At 37.3% G+C, this 22,096-nt stretch overlaps 2 protein-coding genes and 1 non-coding gene across 8 annotated transcripts in view; 1 reads left to right on the plus strand and 2 right to left on the minus strand.

Moving 5' to 3' along the window:
* Positions 1 to 650: 650 nt before the first annotated feature.
* Positions 651 to 722, minus strand: Trnah-gug (transfer RNA histidin (anticodon GUG)). Its single transcript has one exon. It is a non-coding gene; the product is annotated as a tRNA-His (tRNA).
* A 2,912-nt stretch (positions 723 to 3,634) lies between these two features.
* On the plus strand, positions 3,635 to 13,677 carry LOC106157223 (uncharacterized). 2 transcript variants are annotated; one of them, XM_013532810.2, is made up of 10 exons: positions 3,635 to 4,110; positions 4,763 to 4,942; positions 6,851 to 6,922; positions 7,091 to 7,311; positions 7,824 to 7,912; positions 8,178 to 8,349; positions 8,773 to 8,861; positions 9,332 to 9,453; positions 10,000 to 10,162; positions 10,422 to 13,677. In XM_013532810.2, the coding sequence occupies exons 1-10, from the start codon at positions 3,971 to 3,973 to the stop codon at positions 11,862 to 11,864; spliced, it is 2,691 nt and encodes an 896-aa protein (XP_013388264.2). In that variant the 5' UTR covers positions 3,635 to 3,970; the 3' UTR covers positions 11,865 to 13,677. The 2 variants fall into 2 exon arrangements, with proteins under 2 accessions (XP_013388264.2, XP_013388265.2); XM_013532811.2 differs by lacking the exons at positions 3,635 to 4,110; positions 4,763 to 4,942 and adding an exon at positions 5,558 to 5,821.
* A 714-nt stretch (positions 13,678 to 14,391) lies between these two features.
* The window catches only part of LOC106157218 (uncharacterized), a 37,978-nt gene continuing 30,273 nt past the window's right edge, over positions 14,392 to 22,096 (minus strand). For all 5 annotated transcript variants that reach the window (XM_087018203.1, XM_087018205.1, XM_013532799.3 and 2 more), the window contains 5 exons: positions 21,218 to 21,384; positions 18,038 to 20,843; positions 17,608 to 17,723; positions 17,223 to 17,393; positions 14,392 to 16,974 (listed from right to left, as the gene is read on the minus strand). In XM_087018203.1, coding sequence (XP_086874329.1) covers positions 16,678 to 16,974; positions 17,223 to 17,393; positions 17,608 to 17,723; positions 18,038 to 20,843; positions 21,218 to 21,373 — 3,546 coding nt within the window. In that variant the 5' untranslated portion in view covers positions 21,374 to 21,384 and the 3' untranslated portion in view covers positions 14,392 to 16,677. The remainder of the gene's footprint in view (positions 16,975 to 17,222; positions 17,394 to 17,607; positions 17,724 to 18,037; positions 20,844 to 21,217; positions 21,385 to 22,096) is intronic.

A 22,096-nucleotide genomic window follows, 5' to 3' on the forward strand; every position in this document is an offset into this window, starting at 1 on the left:
CTCCTCTTTAAGCAAAATCATTTCTTTTCCCTATGCAGTTTTGATTAAATACGTTGTCTACAATGTTCTTCAACTCATCTAGCACAATCGTCGCAAGGTACATCGTTTTAAACCTCAACTAACACAATTGGGACTAACAACACCTAAAGCCCGCTAGTACACAGAATACGTTTTGCTGGTTTATTTATATTAGTAAGTTTTAACTCTCAGATAAATGTGGATTAGCCCTTATTATACATTGATCATTTTTCGACAACAACAACAACAACAAAAAAAAGAATATCTATTCATATCAACGACCCACTGTATCTTTTTAAAACATATCTTAGTGAAAAACTTTTTTTACTTACAGGTCTACCTTAACTACATAACCAAATATAGTGTGTGTCGACTACAATTGGAAATTACAGCTCTCACTACAAGGTAGCTGATAAAAGTTAAACATAACTTAAAAGTTAAAATAAAACAATTTTGTCATTCTAGAACCAGTTAAAAATTTGTATTTATTGAAATGGCATTGTGTTGAAAGAAAACGTCTTTACAGAGGTAGTTTAATTGCACCAGACATGTACAGACACAAACCACAAAATGCGAAAGAAATCAAAAAGTTACAAAAGTTACTCTCCTACCGTGTCAGAGTTCCTTAGCTCTGCCGTGACCAGGATTCGAACCTGGGTTGTCTCGGCCACAACGAGAAGTACTAACCACTATACGATCACGGCTTGAGTGAGAGGTGGTGAAATAGAGCTTTGTTAAATTTAAAATTGCATAAAACCTAAAATTTAAGTGCTAGGACAGGTCAAGCAATGACCCGCGTGAAGAAGAAAGTTGTTGATTTTTTTTTTTTTTATCTTGAATTCTAGTTGGCGCGAAAACGCCAGATAGGATACCTATAAACTTAAATGCACAACTCAACTAAGCTCCTTTTTAGATAGCATATATATATATATATTTAGTACCGTGGTCATTAAAACCTAATATGTTCGCGGTATAGTAACATGTTTTTGTAAGCATAGGCCTACCTTTTTAAGGTTCTGTTTGATTTATTTTGACACGAAACATTCACAACATGCAGGGCATTAATCAAATAATTTTACTTTATATCTCCAAGCAGTTTTTCGGTTCGTACCCCTTACACTTCTCTTTACCGTTCTCGAATTTACTAATACAGCCAGTCTTGTTCATGTAGGGGTCAAAATGAGACCAAAAGACTAAGTGATGCTTCAGATTCAGAAATTCAGAAAAAAAACATGTTAGATAATGTCGTCATTTGCTTGACGTGACTTACTTCACAGTCTAAATCAACCCTGATGAGTGAAGAACTTTATTGCTTTTGAACAGATTTAAGGCCTCTCAAGGTATGGATTAGTAATGAGGACCCGACACAATCGTCTTTCATTACACTCGTGAACGCTTGGCGCGAAGTTGCGCCGAGAGCTACGTATTCTAGCAGACGATCTTAGTTACAGACCGCACAGCTCCGTCTGCTCGGGCGCGACCGATACGTTTAATGACAGTGCAACATGACGGGAGTTATGAACATTATGAGCTGACACACATGAGAAGTGAAGCTCAGAGTAAGCGATTGTAGCCTGCCAAATGATCGCTCCGACAAGCAGCTTCCGGGGCTTTCATCAAATAGACTGGTAATAAAAAATTAATGTCTTTGTGCGACGGGCTCAATCAAAATGTCACCGCTCGATATCTATGGACCACTAGTAGGGCGTTATGATTGGAGCTTCTTGAATAAGCGTCCGAGGTTTAGAAAGCTGCAATGTGCATAAACAAATTTATTTCGGAAGATAAAAGAGAAAAATATGGGAATGGTCCGTCAAATTTATTGAACAGAGAGAAATTAATGAGAGAGAGTTTCAGTCAAAATATGTTTGAACGAGAAGTTTTCAGCCCTCGTCTTCTTAATGCACATCAATCTAAAAATGTTAAGGCAAGCACACATATTTTTCAAATTTGATAAATGATATGCAAAAGACACACCTGCAAATAGATTTAAAAGTCCACTAATGATAAACGTTTTTTTTTGTGAAGACATTGACTTCCTTAAAAAGCAAGTAAACGTCTCGGTCATCATTGAATCACTCTGTTACGCTACTTATGGCATTTAATACTTAATGATAACAGAGTCTAGATCGGTCAGTTGTCATTGTCTGCTGGTCAACGCAGACACTCCAATATTAATAAGCTTAGAATCCTGTAAATGTGCAGCTTAGACCCACTAAACTGTTTTGTACCCTCTACCATGGCCATAGATAGATTTTTCACTATATACTCACAGATACCCCAGGAAGTCTCTGGTTATATTCTGTACCTCAACGAAAATGTCCACATAATAATAACTGCGGCCCTGGTAGAGGGTACAGTTACACCATAGCGTTCAGAGTGAGCTAGTTGTGTGTTCACACAACACTTTTTAAAATAAATAATAAATAAAGTTGTTTCCATTACATCGTAAAGAGACTATATCTCGGCGTGAGGCAATAAAATCGACTTTGGATTGATTACGTTCGCGGCTATTTGTAGAGTGATTTTATATCATTTGTCAAGCTGCATCGGTACGTGTTATGCACTTTTAATGGTCTGCAAACTCTCAACATTTTATATTTTTTTCTTTTTGTTTCTGATCACCCTCCCATTCTCCAATGCCTTTTCATTTCCAAATCAATTTAAACCTTCAGGTGATATATCTTGGGTATAATTGTACTACAGCGGGGAACATTAGCCTCGGAATACAGTGACTGTACAGACATTTTCGGGTGGTGCTGCATTAAGACAGAAGCAAATCAATCATCTGGCTATTCTCATTGGGTAGTTGTAGTAACTTCTACACTCTCTTAGGTATATTGCTGAAATATTATTAAAAACGTTTAATTTCAATTTTTGGTTGTATCAATGAGATTTACTCAACATTTTCTTTGTTTTTAGACAAAAAATTATTTATTCCACTGGGTCTTAATTTATTGATTTATTTAATTTTAATTAAATTTATTGAGCGTGCACCTGAACTCTGTTGGAGAGAGCGTAATTAAGTCACCTAGGTAAATCAATGTATTTACCTTTGTGTATACAGAGGGACCTCTTCTTATAAGCCGATGAAATCAAAGATTAACTTTAGTCTAAGCCGCAACAGTAGTCAGCAGGGCACGTCGTTCGTCTTTAATCTGGATTGTAACGCGGCAGAATTGATTGACTAAAAAACTGAAAACTGTCGTATACAAGGAGAGGATTTGTTAATGATTGGACAGATTTTCATCGTGGCATTTAGGAACTAACTTTGACAATTGAAATTTCGTTATACGTATCAGGACGAGTGAAAATATAGCAGACACAGCCTTTAATCACCTCACAAAGTGAAAAAAAAGCATTGCTCTGTGCGGTTATCAACTTGATATTGCTATATTCATACCTTCAAAGTGCACTTTAGAGACTCTCTGCAATGATTGTAGGTTAGGATTTCAGTAGATGGATTTTCATCGGGACAGTCTTTGTTTCTACGCACTAGATGTCACAGAGAAAAAAAAACTGCCATTTAAAACGCTGGTCATAAATTGATAATAATTAAAAAGGCGACGAAAAACAGCAGCATTTCAGTACAGACGCGGACAGCAAACTTGGTTGCTGAATTTAGGCGGACGGAACTCGACTTGTTCTGGTCGTTAATCAAAATCTACTGTCCTGCAACACAACTACAAGAGGAACGAAACAAATACGTACAACCTGTGATATAGTGCAGGTGATTGAGGTGTAACTAAGTGCGGTGACTGGCAACGCCTAAGTAAAATCCTTAGCTCGTAAGGAAAGATCGCAGTGCAGTTTGAAAAATTGGTATATCTTTACATTTTTACGAAAAAAGAGAGCACTTGAAGAAAATCAGAGAGCGGCAATAACTATTGCAAATTCTTTGTGAAGATATTTGATTGTAAAAGGCTGTGCTCAACTCTATTAACGTCCAATAATGACGACAGTGGCCACAGTATTAGCTCCCGGTCATTTCTACCCTACCAGAAAAGGTGCTGACCATTTGTCTCCAACCTACCAGTCCAGCGTCCTCCATACACCACTGAATACAAGACGTATAACGGCGTGCGACAAAAAGTAAGTTGTATTACTCTACTCTGTTATACATGTATAACAACTCTTAATTATATTACTCTACCTGTGTCGAAAGTTAATACAGTGAAATATTATTTGACAGCCAATAGAGTTAATTATACGTTCTAATTAAAATAATTGTATCGTCTTCCAACAAACATTGTGTCCATTTTTAGTTTTTTTAATGTTGAAATCTTATTTAGAGTGACTGAATGTATATAAATATATATGGAAATCAATCTAAAGAGTGACACAGAAAATGATACTGAATGTAATTTTCGTTTTGTTGGTCAGTTGGATAAAAAGGGTCCTTCAAAATCATATAATGACTTCATATATAGTTTTTCAACATGCCGAATAAAAAAGTGCTTGAAAACAATTTACGTATATTCCAGTTTAACTTAATAAATCATTACGGTTGCAGACACCTTTTTCAGTCTTGAGCTTTTTACCTCAATGTGGTGTGAGTATTAATGACGCCACAGTTCATACGTATTTTGTTCCTAAATATCAGTGTATTTGTATAAAAAAACGATATTTTTTGTATTTTTATTTCATGATTTAACGCAGTTGCAATTGTACATGGTACCTGAAAGGCATTGAAAAATCTACTTGAATAGAATTAAAATGCTTGATTTATTATTATTTTTTCCAGTTTTGAACGCCATCGATCAACATCAGTATGGGAGCCCAATACCCCTATGGGTATGGGCCGAGAGTACGGCGGCATGGGGCGCGTTAGTCTTCCAGATGAACACAGGCCCAAGTGTGAACCTCCCCCGCTTGTACAGAAGGGACATCAGCACTTTGGCTCGGGGATACACCCATTTCCAAGGTCAGTTAAAGATTCCCAGAAACTAGTAGTTTAAACAAAATTGGTAGATGAAAAAGGCCGAAATTATTATTTTATCGCCAAATAAAATAAAACATCTACCTCAAGGCAACAAAAAGGTCACTGTATCTGGACCTTTTACACGGTTTGAGAAGGGTCCAAAACATACCACACTTTCTGCTTTTCTAAGATCTGTTTTTGTAACCTCTGTATCAAAACAAGGAGTTATAAAGCTTTAACTTTATAGCCGAACAGGTGAAAACACTGCTATCAAAAACAATATTATTTGTCATATAAAAGGGGGGACACTATGATAACTTGAACCGCTTATATTTATTGTGAATCAACATACTCAGTTAATGCTCACATCTTAACAGAAAATGGAGAGTATTTATTTAAAAAGTCATAATAGCATGTTCCCATTATTCTCGGATAAAAATCTGCATTGCTTGATTTAATCAAAATAGTTCAAATAATCAATCTTTTGACCCCACACCATAGTAAAACTTTTCACCAATAAAATCAGGCGGTGCATTGGCGACCCTCCAATCAATACGCTCCGTGCATTCGTTACTTGGGTGTATTATTTACTCTAAATTAGCATGTGAAAACGCGCTTAGTTACCACAACGCTACCAACCGAGATTCACTAGATGTAAACTCTGCTCACAAGGGAGACACACAAACCGGCTCCTAGGCAAGAGCCAAAGACAGTTACTTTTAGGTGACTTTTGCCACCTTCATAGGAGCTCAGAATGACATCGATGAAGTTTTTCCCCAAAGTGGAGGTTATTCCCAGCGTACCTCCAGAATGGGGGACGGGAAAAATGAAAGATGAAGATGAAAACATATGGGCCCCTCGAGGAGCAACCTGGCAATATCGGTGAGCTGTTGTAATGAATGGCCTGTTACTAAGGTGGAGACTGCAGGATTTTATCCAAGTCAGAGTGAATGACACTAATAATTAATTTTACCACTAATTAGGAAAATACATGTAATTAGGATTATATGTTTTATCTGTCATCTTAGATATGTGATCAATTTGTCAGCTGAATACAGAATCTGGCAGGCGTTGTAAGAGGCGGTTAATGCGTTAATGATATCGTAAAACTGTACGTAGGTATCATAGAAAACTATCAGACTGATTAAATACATTTTCTGTCTTAATCCATTCGATATTATATCCCCATTTATGACACCACAGGTCATCGATCATGTAGAGCATATTAACGTTATTAGGCATAATGAGACCTATTTGTGATCTACTGAGTATACTCAGACTTAACACGACTAATATATGTCATTGTCATTGAACTGTTGGCAGTATTTGTGACAGGTGTTATGAGGAGGTTAATATGGGTTGGGAGCTTTTAGCCTGTCTTTATCGCTTACATAATCATAATTTTTTGTTATGTGAAAATATTAATGTCTTGAAAGATGTGTGGCCTCCAATAAGACATATTAAAATGACTACATTATTATTATTTTTTTCAATTATTGTGCAATATTGTATCTTAATGTTTCAAATGTGCACATATGGTTCTCAGCATGAACAATATCATAATATGATATTTGATTTTTCAACGAATCAACAGAATAACTATCTACAGGCCCGTAGCCAGCAATTTCAAAAGGGGGGTTCTTTTTCTGAAAAAGTGGACTTTTTTCAATAAAAAAATCATGAACTTAGATCAAATTTTACCCAGAGTGGACCTTTTCCCAGCAAAAGGGGCGGTTCTTTCGAACCCTCCGAATTCCCCCTGGCTACGGGCCTGATCTAGCTTTATTACCTCACCTTTATTGTTCAGAATATGCCAAAACAGCACAGTCATAAATTTCCCTGTGCAGTCAGGTCCAAATCACAGAGATTAGATTGTTTACTTTTGGTTAATATGCATACATCTCTTTTCAGAGGTCTTCCAATTGAACAGTTTTATGACCTGACTAAGATTAAGAAGAGCAATGTCAGGTTGAATGATCAGCTGTAAGTATACACAGTCAGTTATAAAAACATATTTTATACTCAAAAATGCCTCTTACTAGTACATTTGAAAAGTTTTGCATAATGCACAGGTATATACACAAGTCCATTTAACAAGACAGGGCCAAAACTTATCACTGAGCCATGTGCTAAAGTGCATTTTTATTTCAGGGTGCCAAATCCAGAGCACATCAACATTGCCCCACTCATGGTAGACAAGCCATTCCCTGCCGAGCATCCATATACCTCCCACATGTCACGCCATGCTGTATTCCCCAAATTTGATTCCCCAGAGGACAGAACCAGAGGCATATCAGCCAGAAACAGACAACCAATACATGCTGAGATGCCTGCCACCCCTTATGATGTCATAATTGTGCATAAAACTAAAGGTAATATAAGCATTAGTTTAAAAAGTAAACATAAATGTTTTTTGTGTGTATATATGTGTGTGTGTGAGTTTGTGGGTGACTGGGTGTGTGGTAGTCACTTCATATTGTAGGAAATGAAAAATATCCTTAGACATTTTAAATTGCAGTAAATGAAAACTAAATTAAAGTGCAGACAAATTTGATGGTCAACACTTGTTCTTCACAGTGGCCACAACAGTCAAGTAGAACTGGTTGAGATACTTTAAAGCTGGAACTTTTTATCACTTTGATTTGACATTTCATCAAATAAATTACTTTAAAACTGAAAACTTTTTAAAAATTTGATTTTGCATTTTATCAAATAATTTTCTTTAAATTGAGAACTTTTTATGACATATAAAATTTTATTTACTAAATAATTGTGATTCTTACCTTACATAAATTATCTTTGTCTAACTTGAATGAACATGTGGTGTAGTGGGCAACTCCTTTTCTATAAATGTATTTATTTATTTCCAATATCTCTTATTCAGGCACTGGTGACCGACATGAGATCCAGGCTCTGCCTCCAGAGGGGTTGAAGAGAGGGCTGACCTGGCATGGAGAGAATGACTTCTACCAGGTAACATCTATTCTGTTGATCTGTTTCAGTACTTGTACCTCTTTGACTGTACGTCTTTGACTATAGACAGGCCCCTAGGGAGGGGGTTGGAAGGGGAGAGGAGGCAACCACCCTTTTCCTGAAAGAGATCCACTCTGCATCAAAATTAGATTTAGGTTGGATGCTGTAGCTGCATCTGGGTTAACTAAAGGGGGAGAGATGGGATATGCCTAGTTTAAAGCTTTTCTAAGACGTTATTTGTTATAAAAGAAAAATCTCATTTCAGGAGCCTAAAGTCCATGGACACAAGCCGCCATATTATCCAATTCCTCCTAAAGTGGTGGTACCAAACTTAAAGCAGCGTTCTCCAGAGCAAACGCTCTCCCCCGCCACGGCTAATGCACTGCGTAATGTGGAGCGTGAACAATGGCAGACCACCTACCAGCAGAATCACACTGGTGCGTACCTTCTTCTGTGGTTTATTTCATTTTTTTGTGATTGTTATCCAAAATATATATTTTAGTTTTTACTCACAAGATATGATATTTTTTAAAGGAAAATGTTTTTGCGTTTTTTTTAGAAAGTAAATTATTATACTTCTATTACCTATTCTATAATTGAAATTGATCATATAATTCAGAAGATTAATATTGCTGTGAAATTCTTGTTCACAATCACTTGATTGTGCAAAAGTATAGAAGGCTAATTTAAAAATGATTGTTTACGAGACCCTGTGCAGAAACTTTTCTAGTCCCTGCATTTACTGGCTTAAAGCAGAATTTAAACAATTATTGAATAAATTATACTGCCACATTCTCATTTTTACTGGCCTTTGGTGTTAGCATTGCAGACTTATAAAACTTGCCCTATTTTCCTTGCAGGCCTAGGTCCTACCAACCCTATGAACTTGGACAACATGGGTGAGAAAATAGAGGGATACAATAGCACTGGGTATATAGACGATGATCTGGTAAGAGTTAGTTTTATTACGACATGTTTTCAGAAAAGAAATGAATATGTAATCTGTTCATGTTTAACACTTGTTGAAATTTATTGTATCTGTCCCATTTATTCTGTAGCGCCTTTATATATATATATATTCATTTTAATATTGAGTGGCACGCTTTCACAGCAGCAGTGGTGCATTTGCTTGCAAAGTATATCTATCTTGAAAAATCAGTATAGAAATGTATTTAGTTAAAAGAATATCACACATATTTCCACCTGCAATGTAATTTGTATAACGTTTGAAAAAGTTTGTGCAATAAGAAACAAAAAATAAAAGTCTCAGCCAGTTTTTCTAAAATAATTTGAAATAAAAATGGAAGTGTATAGCAGAATTTAAAAAAAAAGAATCCAAAGGTAATGTGGAATTTATGATGTGATTATTTGTGAATTTTTGTTAGCATGTTTAATATTTGTCCATTAATTCAATTTCAGAAACCTCGTTCGATCCGTACTTTCGATCCTCCTCGTCCTTTTGAAGGTCGCCTAGCCAGATCCTTTACTGCCAAACCTAAGCCACAGGCACCTATGGCACCAAGCCAGTCTAACTATAAAAGGTTTGTTTATTGTAATTTCACTGAGGAAAATGATGTTTGTGTTTGGCTATATAGTACTTTTCAACATCGCAATAGTCTGTCCCTTGTAGTAATAAGGCCAATAACTTTGATCAGGACAAGAGAAAGCATTGCTTTGTAATATTGGACCAATATTAAATGAGTGAAACTTGCCAGTACAAATGTAATCATCGATATATTTTTATCTGAAGAAATGGAAGATACACTGTTTTATGTCCTTATTCATCTATAGAACTTGAGTTTGATAAAAATACTTTAGTGAAAACATTAAACTCATCCCTATAAAGTTTAATGGCAGTTTGTAAAACTGATAAACATAAAACAATTGGCAACTTCAACAGAAAGATGATACTTGCACAGATGTGATGAAAGCGGATTTCCACAAATTGAAAAAAAAATTACCTGCTGCAGTAATGATGTCATATGAAAAAAATGACTTTGATGACAGATAAAGTGAGATTGCTTTGTGGTTAAGATCATCCACATAATGCACAACTACTCTCAGTCATGGAATTTAATTATTTCTAGGAAACCAACATTGACAGAGAGAGAAGAAGACCGCTTGCTCTACGGTAAAGAATATGTGAATTTGCCTGAACGCAAATACCAAGATACAACAGGAAAACTCAAACATGAGGATGCACAGTGGAAACTGATGAATGACACTTTCCACCCAGACCCTCAGCTACAGGTATCAGATAGAGAATGAAAACATTTTAGCCTACGATAATGAATTAAAAAAACAAATAGATTAATAAATAATTAAATAAACAAACAAGCTTGTATAAGCAGGCAAAGAAACTGATAAATTAATAAATAAATAAATAAATGGATTACTGAGTGAGCAGAGAAATGAGAAAACATACATCAAACAAGCAGAGAAATGAATAAATTTAAACACACATAAAACAAACTTGGTCAACAAATAAATAAATCTACTTTTTCTTCAGACTTTGGAAGATGCTCAAGGTAAACAAGAAGCAGTTGAACTACCATATCACCCAACAGGAGCTCCCCCCAAGGAAAAACCTGGTTCGTACTTAGACTCTCTGCGAAAGAAACAGCACGATGAGCACCAACAGGTGGAGGCACAGAATCGCTGGAAGCTTTTAGAATCTATGAAGCCAGAACACGACATAACTCAGCTCAATCACAAACTGGAAAAGGCAGATACTGCAGACCACCCTCCAGTCTTCTACAAACATGAGGGGAAATTCAATGCAGAGAGGGCAGGCCTGTACAAGACAAGCTACAAGCCAGAGATCCTCGAGTACCAGATGAATAAAGAGGAGCTGAGTGGACCAGAGCTTCTTGATACCAGGGAGTCCCACAAGGGGGCACTGCATCTGACAACCCCCTTGAACGGAGAAATGGATGTAATTTTACAAAATTCACGGACCCAGGTGACAAAGGTTCCTATGTTTAGTGATCGCCCTGATGCAAGAGATGTCATAGAACCCTACCAATACAACGTGGAGGTACAAAGACGCTACCTTCACCCAAATCAGAATACTGCCGATGTCAAGGTACAGGAGAATGGCATCATAAACAGAGAAAGTGAAACAGGCACACAGTACAACACCCACAAATTTCTGGAGGAACATGAAATCCCCCCTTTTGCACGGAATGAACCATTCCAAGTGATGTCCAAGGAAAATAAAAAACTGAGTAATGTGAAACCATACACTTTTCCAAAATCTCCAGGTAAAAGTGTCCAGTTTTCTGATAATGTGATGGTTGCTTCAGGAGCTGGTGCAGAGCCTTTGAAACTCAGCAGTGCACGTCTGTCGCCAACTGGTGAATTCACTATGACAACAGAGGAGGATCAGTATCCGTGGCAACCAGCCAGGCCAACATCATCCAATCCCACTCAGTATGCCAGTGCCCATGCTCAGTATTCACCAAGTAATGATGCAAACAAGACACAAATGAAGCAGCCTGATGGTACACCAGCAATGTTTGACACTAGTTTCACAAGTAACCAACCCCTTTTTGAAGCAGCATGGGAATCAGAGACGGGGGCGAAACATGGAATGTCTAGAAAATCTCGAGACCCAGTTCAAGTCCAAGATCAATTTGCCTCATTGTCAACAAATGTAGCACCTGCTGGGATTCAAAACACCTTTGCCTACAAAACTTCATATGAAAACCAATTCCCTGTGTACAGTGACTTGAGTTATAAGAAAGATAAAATGTTTGATTGGAAATATAGTTCCAAGCTACCTAGGCAACAAACCAAACTTTTAAAGATTCAGGACAGTTTTTCCAAAACAGAGGCCATGAGGAAATTTTATAATAAGTTCCAGGAAAACAATCCTGATCTTAGAGAAAATGTATATCGTGGTAAGACCCATGAATTTGGAGGGATGAATGGCCAGCTCATACATGGTTAATCAAATCATGTTTCTGTTCATTTTAAGATGGGTTTACAATATATGACTGGACTTAAGAAGTATACCAGATTGAAAATAATGTTCTTTTTAGGAAGATTGAGAAAAAATAATCAGTAAACATGTAACAGGGTATACATTAAGGCATTTTTAGGTCTCAAATTTGCTCATTAAGTGGAGGAAAATATGCAGTGATAGCCAAAATCGAAACAAAATGTTTGCTCAATTCAAAAACCTGTGATGTATTATAGTATAGGTCTGTAGACAACAGCTGAATGCTATACACTTTAAGCTCAGTATTTGATATGCTCAAACTGGATTAGATAGATCTGATGACCAAAGGTAATAAACATCAAGGTTTTTTATTTATAGACAGTACCTCATGATCAGTAATCAAGTAGGAGCTTGCCATTTAGGTTGAGATGGGCAAATAGAATGAAGAAAAAATTTAGAATGAATTATGTGAGGTAAATCTTGGTACTGTATAGAAAAAGATAGATCTACTGTTTAAACAAACCAAGAAAAAAGCCATGACAAAGATATTGCTCAACACAGCATGCTCATTGGTCAATTGAAGGAAAAGGTTGTGATATTTGTAAGAGTACAGCTCATTGAGCAATAAGATACAGTAAAGGGAGTTTGAATAGGGCCCAAAAATTGCAGATGTGAATCTGTCTGGAAATGCTTACAAGTTTGCTATATTTCTGACATTTTATGCGAGAATACAAAAACTGTCATTTTCTCAGCTTGGAGCAGTAGTCATAAAAGCTCAGGACAATCAAAATTGCTGTCACTGAATAATGAGCAATACTGCACAGTAAAGTGAGATTGTGAATTTGACATTTTGATCTGCAACATCACCAGAAACTACACAGATATTCTTTATATATATATATAAAGCTGTTTACTGTCTTTGCAATTATTGATGAAAAATCAAATGTGTTAAGTAGTGCATTTTTGAAAGAAATACATCAAAAGCTCATTTAATGTGATCCAGTATTCACAATATATATAAACCTGTAACTTTGTACATAGAATATTTTTTGGAAAATGTTGTCTTGCCATTGTTTATAATGGATAACTTTTTTTTCCTTTGTGAGCCACATTTATATTTCACATGAAATGTTCACTTTATATCTTGTTAAAGCAGCTGCAGTGTGTCATAACTGGAGAGAAAATTGTGGTATAAATGATACAACACACAACAGTATAAGCCCATTACACGATATTAATTGCAGCTTATGTAAGAAATTTTGTCACCTTTTAAATTTGTCAACAAATTCACTTTCAATTGCATCATTTACACTTTTGCCTTAAAAGATTATCTTTATTCTCACAAGAAGTTAAAATCAATTATCACCAGAGTACTTAAAATGTGTAATTTACGCCCAGTTGTTGTATTATAATATCTATCAGCATTTCATACTCCACTTTTGACATGCTGTTTTATTGATTGGGTTGTAAAAAATATAGTAGCCTAAAAAGCGAAAATCATTGCTATCTCCTCAATCGGTAGGATGTTTACGCCAGTGGGAAAATCGTTAATTCTCTAATGCAATCATTTCATTTGCTTCATCTGTGACATAAACTTATGAAATATTTATCTTTTCATTTATCTTCTAATCTGGATGTGTACTCTATCAAATTTGCTTCACTTGGACAAATTCATTGCAGTGTAGTTATGATTCAATTACCTACTTTGTGATGTTATTTATGACGGCCATCTGTTGTTGTTTTGTTCCATTTCTCTCCTTATACCAATATTTCATACTTATTATATTGGATGAGTGAATAAAGATTTTTTCATTTTAATTTATTAAGTCTTTTATCGTTATGCAGAATTTCATTACAAAAACAATTTTAGCCTTCTAAATAAATTACAGCTTTTTGTAAAAATGTGCCAACCACTACAGTTTTAAGCAATCCAAGCCAGGATTTTCAATGCTTTTTAAGTGCATGAATCGCTTCTCGTTGAACTCATCTTAGAACAACCAATGCTATTAAAACATATTGACAGATAATGATCTTATTCAATGTCACAAATATCATGTTGACCATCCAGTCTATCCTTGGTAGTTGGCCATCTTGACAGTTTGAAAATAACGCCGGTTCACTGGCAGCATACACTAGTTATCACTAGATCACTGCACAAGTCTCATTACATCCAAGACTTGAGTCAAGGAATTTGTTTTTCAATAATCTGTGCTTTAGTGCGGGTTTTAGTTTTTCTTTTCCGAAATTGCTAGAGTTGAAAATTAGTGAGTGCCAGAAAAGGACGACTGAAGGTTTGTAAACTTTTGGAAAATTCATTAAATAAGATCCTGTCTTTGAATACTTTGATTTAATTTTTTCTGACAATATCCCATATACAAAGATATGGATTTTTAAAGAAAAATCCATTACTATTTTCAAAATTAGCTATGAAACTTTTTGGAAGAAATCGAATTTCATATGAAATTTCAAAGATTGATAGTTCATAAGATTCAACTATAGATAGCTTTTCCTTTCTTTCATTTTAAGACAAAAACAGTTGTTTTCTTAATAAATGCAATATTTTATTGATAAAAAAAGATTTGATAATATACCAAACAAACATGCTTTTATCTCACATATTCAAAAAGAAAAAAATCTTTAAAAGAAAAATAGTAAGATCATTTCTTATAAGGTTGAAATTTCTCACAATTTTTCAAACTCTCTACAAATATCATAAAATTGCTTTATGGCAATAAAAGAAAACTATGCTCATCTTTTTTCCAACTCTTCCGGTAATTTGCTGTTCATGAATGACGGAATTGCAGATCACAATAAATTTAAAATCATCTTTCAATATGAGAAACTTTTCAATGTTACAGAGATAACTGGGCCTCTCTCATATTCCCTCAAACTTTTTAACCTACCATTATTATCAAGCCTTAAAGACTTTACAGGTATCTGGTGCTCATAAACAACAAAACACAGATTTCAGGAAATAATGAGGGCTCGTGTAAAACCACTGAAATTAGGGAAAGAAAGAAAGAAAATTTGGGTTAAATTCTGTGAATTATTTTCAAAATCCAGAGCATGGTGCATTGCATTTAAGTGTTGATCTAGTGGCATTAACACATAAGGATTAGCTATGCCATTAAAAAGTCAAACTCATCACTGCAATTCCAATTCTATATAAAAAGAGCAAAGACATATTTCTCCATGTGTCTTTTCCCAAAAAAGATTTTTTCTATAGATCAGGAATTTTCAGATTAAAAATTATTACGATGATCAGACCATTTTCTCTTCTCATATATATGTATTAAAATAATCCTCATATCCTTTCCTAATTGCTTTTCCAAGGAGAAAGGACAAGTGATATGATTAATGATATGATACAATATGAATTACTATGTAGACTCTGTAAAATCAAATGCCTCTTTTATACAGCTTCACCATGGCAGTAACTTGACCTAATTACAAATAACTTGAAATTAATTACAAATTAAAAATTTAAGTTTGGATTTAATTACATAGTGCCTTAATACTAAAATCTATTGCCTAGTCTACAGTCTACTTACTATACCCTATAATGACAACCTGAGAGTAAGAAAAAATGCAAAATTTAATAATATATTTATAATATGTACAAAAAAAAATCCAGGTAAAAGTACTTTATGATATGTGATAGACAGATATTTCTTTATCATCTGTTTTATATATTCTGCCTACGCTCTGTGATCGTGTGATGTCACATTAACTAAATTAGTTGATTTTACCATAAAAGCAACATGATAGTAAACCACAGGGTGGAACAAAAGAAGTGCTTAAACTTTTCTGCCATGCATAATAAAATACCAATTACAACAGACATTCAATAAAGAGTTTCAGGATAATCAAAATTGAATAATCTTTCATTAATTTGACAACTGGTCAAGTGTCATGGCTATGACGAATACAAGGATTGGAAGACACATTTCTGGAACTAATATTAAATCATCGTTTAATAGAATGTGCTAAAGAACCAAATCCATTCCTCCTTTAGCTCCTAAAGTAGGTAATCGTTTTTAATATGCATGCTACACAAATAAATAACTTCAATTATCAAATAACCACAAGAACTGAAACAAATACAATTTTAAGGCAAATCTTCATTCATAGGAGTGCATATTGATTTACCAGACAAAGGGCCATCTTACACATTCTGACAGGCACATACTAAAAAATCAAAACCATTTATGGAATCTGATCAAAAGGCATGCATTCTTAAATTTGATAGGCACTTGAATTTGCTAAAAAAATAAACTGAACTGCAATAATTAATAAAATACTGCATCACAATTAACCTTCAAGCATAGTAGATTTAGAGACCTCGTCTTCATCCAGTTCTGAGACAACACAAATTTGCATAGAATTCCCGAGACAAGTTAAAAACTTTCCATTAAAGGGAGGGGGGGGGGGGGGACAAGATCCTTTAAACAATCCAATGGAAAAAGGAGGGATAATCCTTATGGCACTTTTCTTTCGATCTTAAAATATAAGAACAATTCCTAAATATATATATCTGTGTATGTATCTTTATGTCTAATTTAAAAACTTATGATTTCAAAACTAAATTTTCTCTTTTACCTTCAAAGAAGGGATTTGATAATAGGAAAACACTGATAAAAAGATCTGTTGATAATTTACTTTCATTCCAGTCATTTGTGACCCTAAGAACATACTTTCTCTTCATGCCTTGCACAATAAGAATATAGATATATCTGCCTAAAATAATAAAATAGTAACTGGGACATCTAAACTTATATCATCACTCATATAGAAATATAGCCCACTCTTCCTTCAAATTCTATCAAGATGACTTCTGCGCCTGCTGTGCCTGAAAGTTTGCTGCAGTTGCACTAGGGGGGCCGCCATGCTTGTTTTCCTGTGTACCAGCCTGGGCTGCAGCTTGTGCTGCGGCAGCAGCCGCTTTTTGTTGTTGCTGTTGATTCCACTTAGGTAAAATTCTCCGCCTAGCATTAACAAACCAGTAATTGATCTGGTTGATTGTCAGGCGTGTTTTACGCACTAACATGTCTTTTTCCTCATCCGTTGGGTAAGGCTTGTGCTGATGCTCTCTTAGCCACTCTAACATTATATTAACAGCCTGGAAGAAAATCCACCTTGTTGAAATCTTATGTTATGAAGACCTTCAATGAAGAGATACACTAAAACACAAACATTAAATAATCTGTTTTGTCAGTTTGTGATAATCATTTCTTTCAGCATAATTTGACTAAAAACAGGACCTACAGTAACAAACATTTTTTCTCTTGCATTTACATTTAGTTTTATATCAAAGTAAAGAATAAAACCTGTGAAAAGTGGACCATGATTTTCTATAAAGTTTCTGACCTCTTTTGGAAGCACTGGATGCTTCCGGACAGTTGTTCCAGAATTTGATACACCAGATGAAGTGGCTCCCTCTGTCATTTCTTTCTTCAGATGGCCACTGTGGGCTGCAGCTTCTAGACCATGCTGAGTGGAATCCACAAGAGGCAGGCAAACTGGGTTTCCATCTTTGTCCTAATGGTAGAGACAGTATACACTCTTAAATCCCAATTCTCTGGTGCTCATTTCTGACAACAATTTATTTATAACAAACAAGCATGTAAAACGAAGAATACCATTCATGTCACCTCAAAATTTTCATAAAGATCACAGTCACACTTAATTACTCAAATTTGTTTATCCATCCATCCACTAACACACATGAATGCATGTGCACGTTTGCACGCACCTTGCCCATGGTATCCCTGACAGATTGGTCAAACTTATTGCAAAATTCTTCAATGGCAGTGAGTGGACGACTCTTTTTCAACCGCTCATCTTCTTCCTTCCTCTTCTGGATTTTCTCTGAAATTTTGAAGATTTTACACAATGAGCATGAAAATAAAACTGGCAACCTAAAAATAAATTTTTCCTGTTCTATTTAGACTGTATCACTTTTACAGATTGCTTTTGTAGAATTTCCTTCTACACTGATATGTACTGATGGTGTTATATATATTCAACCAACTTATAAGTCCTCGTACATAATTGTATTGTAATTCACTCAAAATTTGCTCTAAGGATATGCTGACTAGGTTGAAAGCCAAGTGTGTTCAATTTAACTTCTTTAAATACCAATGGTATTGGTGACAGGCTGACATGTGTCAGATGGGACTTACCTATGAGAGAGCTGTGAGCATATCTGAGAGCATCCATCAACACACTGTCCACTGCATTGTTACTTTGATATTGTCCACTAGGTGGCGTTCTCTGTATATAATTCTGTAACAGCCTATCAAACTCCACAGGCAGGCTAGATATGAGTTGATATGGAAACGTGGGATTGTCAAAGTTCATGTCTGCTATGATAAGATCCCGTAACAATGGGAAGAGTGGGTGGGAGCGGAAGGCACTAGATTTATCATTTACGATTCGTTGCATGAAGCCATGTTGTGCTGGCGTACTATGCGGCAGATTTGGAAATTGCTGCACTGCCATTTCATGAGGTCCCATCATCTGATGTTGTTGTTGTGGCGGCGGCGGTCCCTGGCGATGGGAATCTCTGTAACTTGTAAAACTGGGACTACTGAACTGGTCTTCCATGTTGTTATTTTGAGAGTCACGATACCCCATGAAACTGGCGCTCTGGAACTGCTCTGGGATAGTAACACTCAGACCCTGCTGCATATGAGCAGGTACCCCTCCATTCTGAGAACCAGGGTATCCTTGAATTGAGTTACCTGAACCTTGTGACCCAGGGTACCCCTGAAGGGTGCCAGCTCCTGCCTGTGGTCCGGCATGGTACCCTTGCTGGGTACCAACACCATTTTGTGACCCAAGATATCCCTGTGGAACATTCACCTGTGATGCCTGGTAACCCTGGGGATTCCCTGCAACACTTTGTGGAGCCGCAGGGTACCCTTGTGGAACAGCGCCACTTCCATTTTGTGAGGCAGGGTAACCTTGAGGTGTATGGTACCCTTGATGGGGCATGCCACCAGTACCCTGTGGACCATGGTGATGTTGGTACCCTTGAGACGGTGGTGGTGGTGGTACCGCCCCAGCTCCCTGTGCCCGCACAGTAGAGTTGTTACTGTTATACTGTCCTGCTGGGATTAAGGGAGGAACCTGATTTAAATGTCTCTGCTGTTGTTGTTGATATGGGGCTTGCATCTGGTGGCCCTGTCCCTGCATGGCAGGAGAGGCCATATTGAGATTCGAAGCACAGGCCAAGTTTTGCCTGTTTTGATATCCAGTCATATCCTGCTCCATGTTGTAGCCACTCTGCTGCTGGGTGTTAGTGTCAGCAGCACCCCAGTGAACAGTCTTTGCATTTTGTTTAATTTTCTGCTGTTGTATGTTATAGGGGGTGCTACCTGCCATGCCAGGGTGCTGCGTCTCTCCCCTGGGGTACTGCTCTCCCTGGGGAACGCCCAGTTTTCCAGCCAGCCCAGTGGCAATCTGAAACTCTAAGGTTCCATCAAAAGTCATCTTATCGTAACTCAACGATGACCTCCTTCCATTACCGTTCTGGCCATACATACTGTTTGGCTGGGCAAGAGGGGGAGGGGTGGTAGAATATGGCGTGTACTCAGCTCTGGATGACTTGGGCATCATTTTATGATGATGTTTACCAGGATATACACCACCTTGGGAGGCATACCCAGGGGGTTTAACATCACCAGTATACCCAGGGTCCTGATTAGCAGGGTTACCAGATACAAATGGCTGGGACGTCTTCTCTGGTAAATCCAAGAACTGTGACGTTGATAATGACTGTGGCGTGGAGGTCATTACATTGTACACTTGCCCGCCAGGAGACATCGGTGGAATGTTCTGTTGTTGTGGCTGCATCTTGGTTGCAGAATATGGCGGAGGAGGGACTGCCTTTTGCGATGGAATCAGATTAGGAGGTGGCATCATCTGCTGATCTCTAGTGGGTGTGTGCACACGACACTGGTGACTGCCGTGATATGTGGGACTTTCACACGAACACTGAGAAGCCAAGGAGCTCTTTGAGCCAGCAGTTGCATGAGCACATGACGATCTATTCTCCATGCAACTACTACTACCAGAAGAGTACGAACTACCGGGATGCCCCCTACTGGAGACGGTATGTAAGCTCTCCATACTCCCATAATGATTTGAGAATGTCACAGCAGATGAGCAACGACTGCTCATGCTGTTTAAGTCACATGATGAATAGCCATGATCTGACTGGGTCTCCACCCCTGTTTTAATGCTGTCCATGCTCCGACTGTGCTTCCCTGGGGAAAAAGGTTCTGATTTCACGGAGGAACCCATACAAGAACTAGGTGGTCTTGAGGATGATTGTGCTCCTGTTCCTACTGGATATTGCGGGGGTGGAAATCCTCCTTGATTTCCTCTGTTTTGATTGGACGGTACAATCCCCTGACGTTGTTGTGAATATTGCTGTTGCTGTTGCATACATGATGACAAAGCATTGGGATGACCTTGACCTTGGCCACAGGCTGACCTCAAAGTGGAGCCATATGTCCCAAATGGACCTTTACTTGAACTCTGACTTTGCGAAAACTGATTACTTGAAGCCCCAAAAATATTACCCATACCCTGGTTACTCTGTTTTGTAGAAGGGGCAATATCTGAACTTGCCATTTGGTCACCACCAAGAGCAAATGAAAATTCATCTTGTATAAAATCCATCTCTATATCGGCAAAGTCAAGTTCCATGCTGTCTTTGATGCCCATGTCACTGCAGATCTCATCCAAAAGCTCATTGTGAATGCGTTCATTGCGACCAAAGAACTCGTTAGAAGATCTCCTCTGCCGTTGGTGATGTTGTTTTGTCTGCATGTGCTGCGTGCCTGCAGGTTGAGGTGACTGCACATGTTGCTCTGTGGGATCCTGTGTGGACGCAGGTGTCGTAGGAGTGAGGATATTTTCATACACTGTGGTAACACTGGAGGTGCTGGGACTGGCCACTGCATCCCTGTACTGCATATCCTGAAATACAAAACATACAGAGATACAGTGCTGATATAACACATAAATATAACACCATTTTCTTAAAATAAATTTTGTTCTAGGGATAACATCAAATCTTTTGACCGTAGGAGAAAAAAAGGGAAATTTAGTACATAGCTTCTTATTTAAAAATCTGCAGCCTGCACTGCAATCATTTTAGCCATCTGACCATTCAGGACATACTGAGGACATACTAGCCCAATGCACAGACAGAAACAGTGCCCAGAAACTGAACAGTTTTACAAAATTTTACTGGGATGGCTTCTACGTTTTGACTTTGATATGTAGCCCTGGGAGCTGGTGATTACATGCCAGACTACAGACAGATTGTCAAATTAACAACAATCACATACAGCTGCCACAAATCTGTCCATCACTTCCTTCTTGATGTTTTCTTCCTCCAGGGGTGAACTCTCCCCAGGGCTGGTGCGTGAGCCGCCACTGTCAGCCATCTTGATTTCTGCGGGTGAGGGGTTACTACTGTTACTAGCACTGTCAGCTTCACTCATTCTTCATGTACCTGGAATGAGAAAACGTGGAGATTCAATAGCTTAAATGAAGAAAAGTTTCACAATTTCTTTCCTCATTAACATGGTGTAAATCAACGCACACATTGTTAAATTAAATCAAGTCACACCTTGAAGTAAAAACTGCCTACACATTCTGAGGACATGCCTATTTCAAAGCCATTTGAAGTAATATTATTCTTAGTGTTCAAAACCCTACGTCAGAGCTGTCTGACACCTGCCTACAACAATCTGTCCCACCAAAAAGCCACTGCATTTGAACTGTACACCATTAACACTTTCCAGACAAAACACAAGCTTCCAAATGACTTCAGTTCCTACAGCAGTTACATACCTTTAATCAGCTCCCTTGTTTCAAACACCCAGTATTAAGATAAATATATTTAAACCGGACACAAATTATGAACTCTCTTCTGTACCCTGGCAGTCACAGGGGCCCAGGTTTGCTGGGACAACTGATGCTTTAGCAGACTGTGCCAAATAAAAGACAGATTGGCAATAAAATGTATATTTTCTCCCAACTTCTTCCTTGGCCACTGGCACTTAGCACAAAGAGCCAGTGTCGGTCTGTCTGGACAAAATTGCCAGACATCTGTTCAATTTGCCTCCTCGGGTGACCCGTTTTCACAGAAAAATTCTCAAAACTCACCTAATTAAATGAAATAACATTGATCTCTCTCCTAGTTTCTACTTGTAACTGATATA

The sequence above is a fragment of the Lingula anatina genome, chromosome 7 (genome assembly GCF_051362555.1).
Source record: "Lingula anatina isolate TDL-2025a chromosome 7, LinAna3.0, whole genome shotgun sequence".
NCBI classification, from domain to species: Eukaryota; Metazoa; Brachiopoda; class Lingulata; order Lingulida; family Lingulidae; genus Lingula; species Lingula anatina.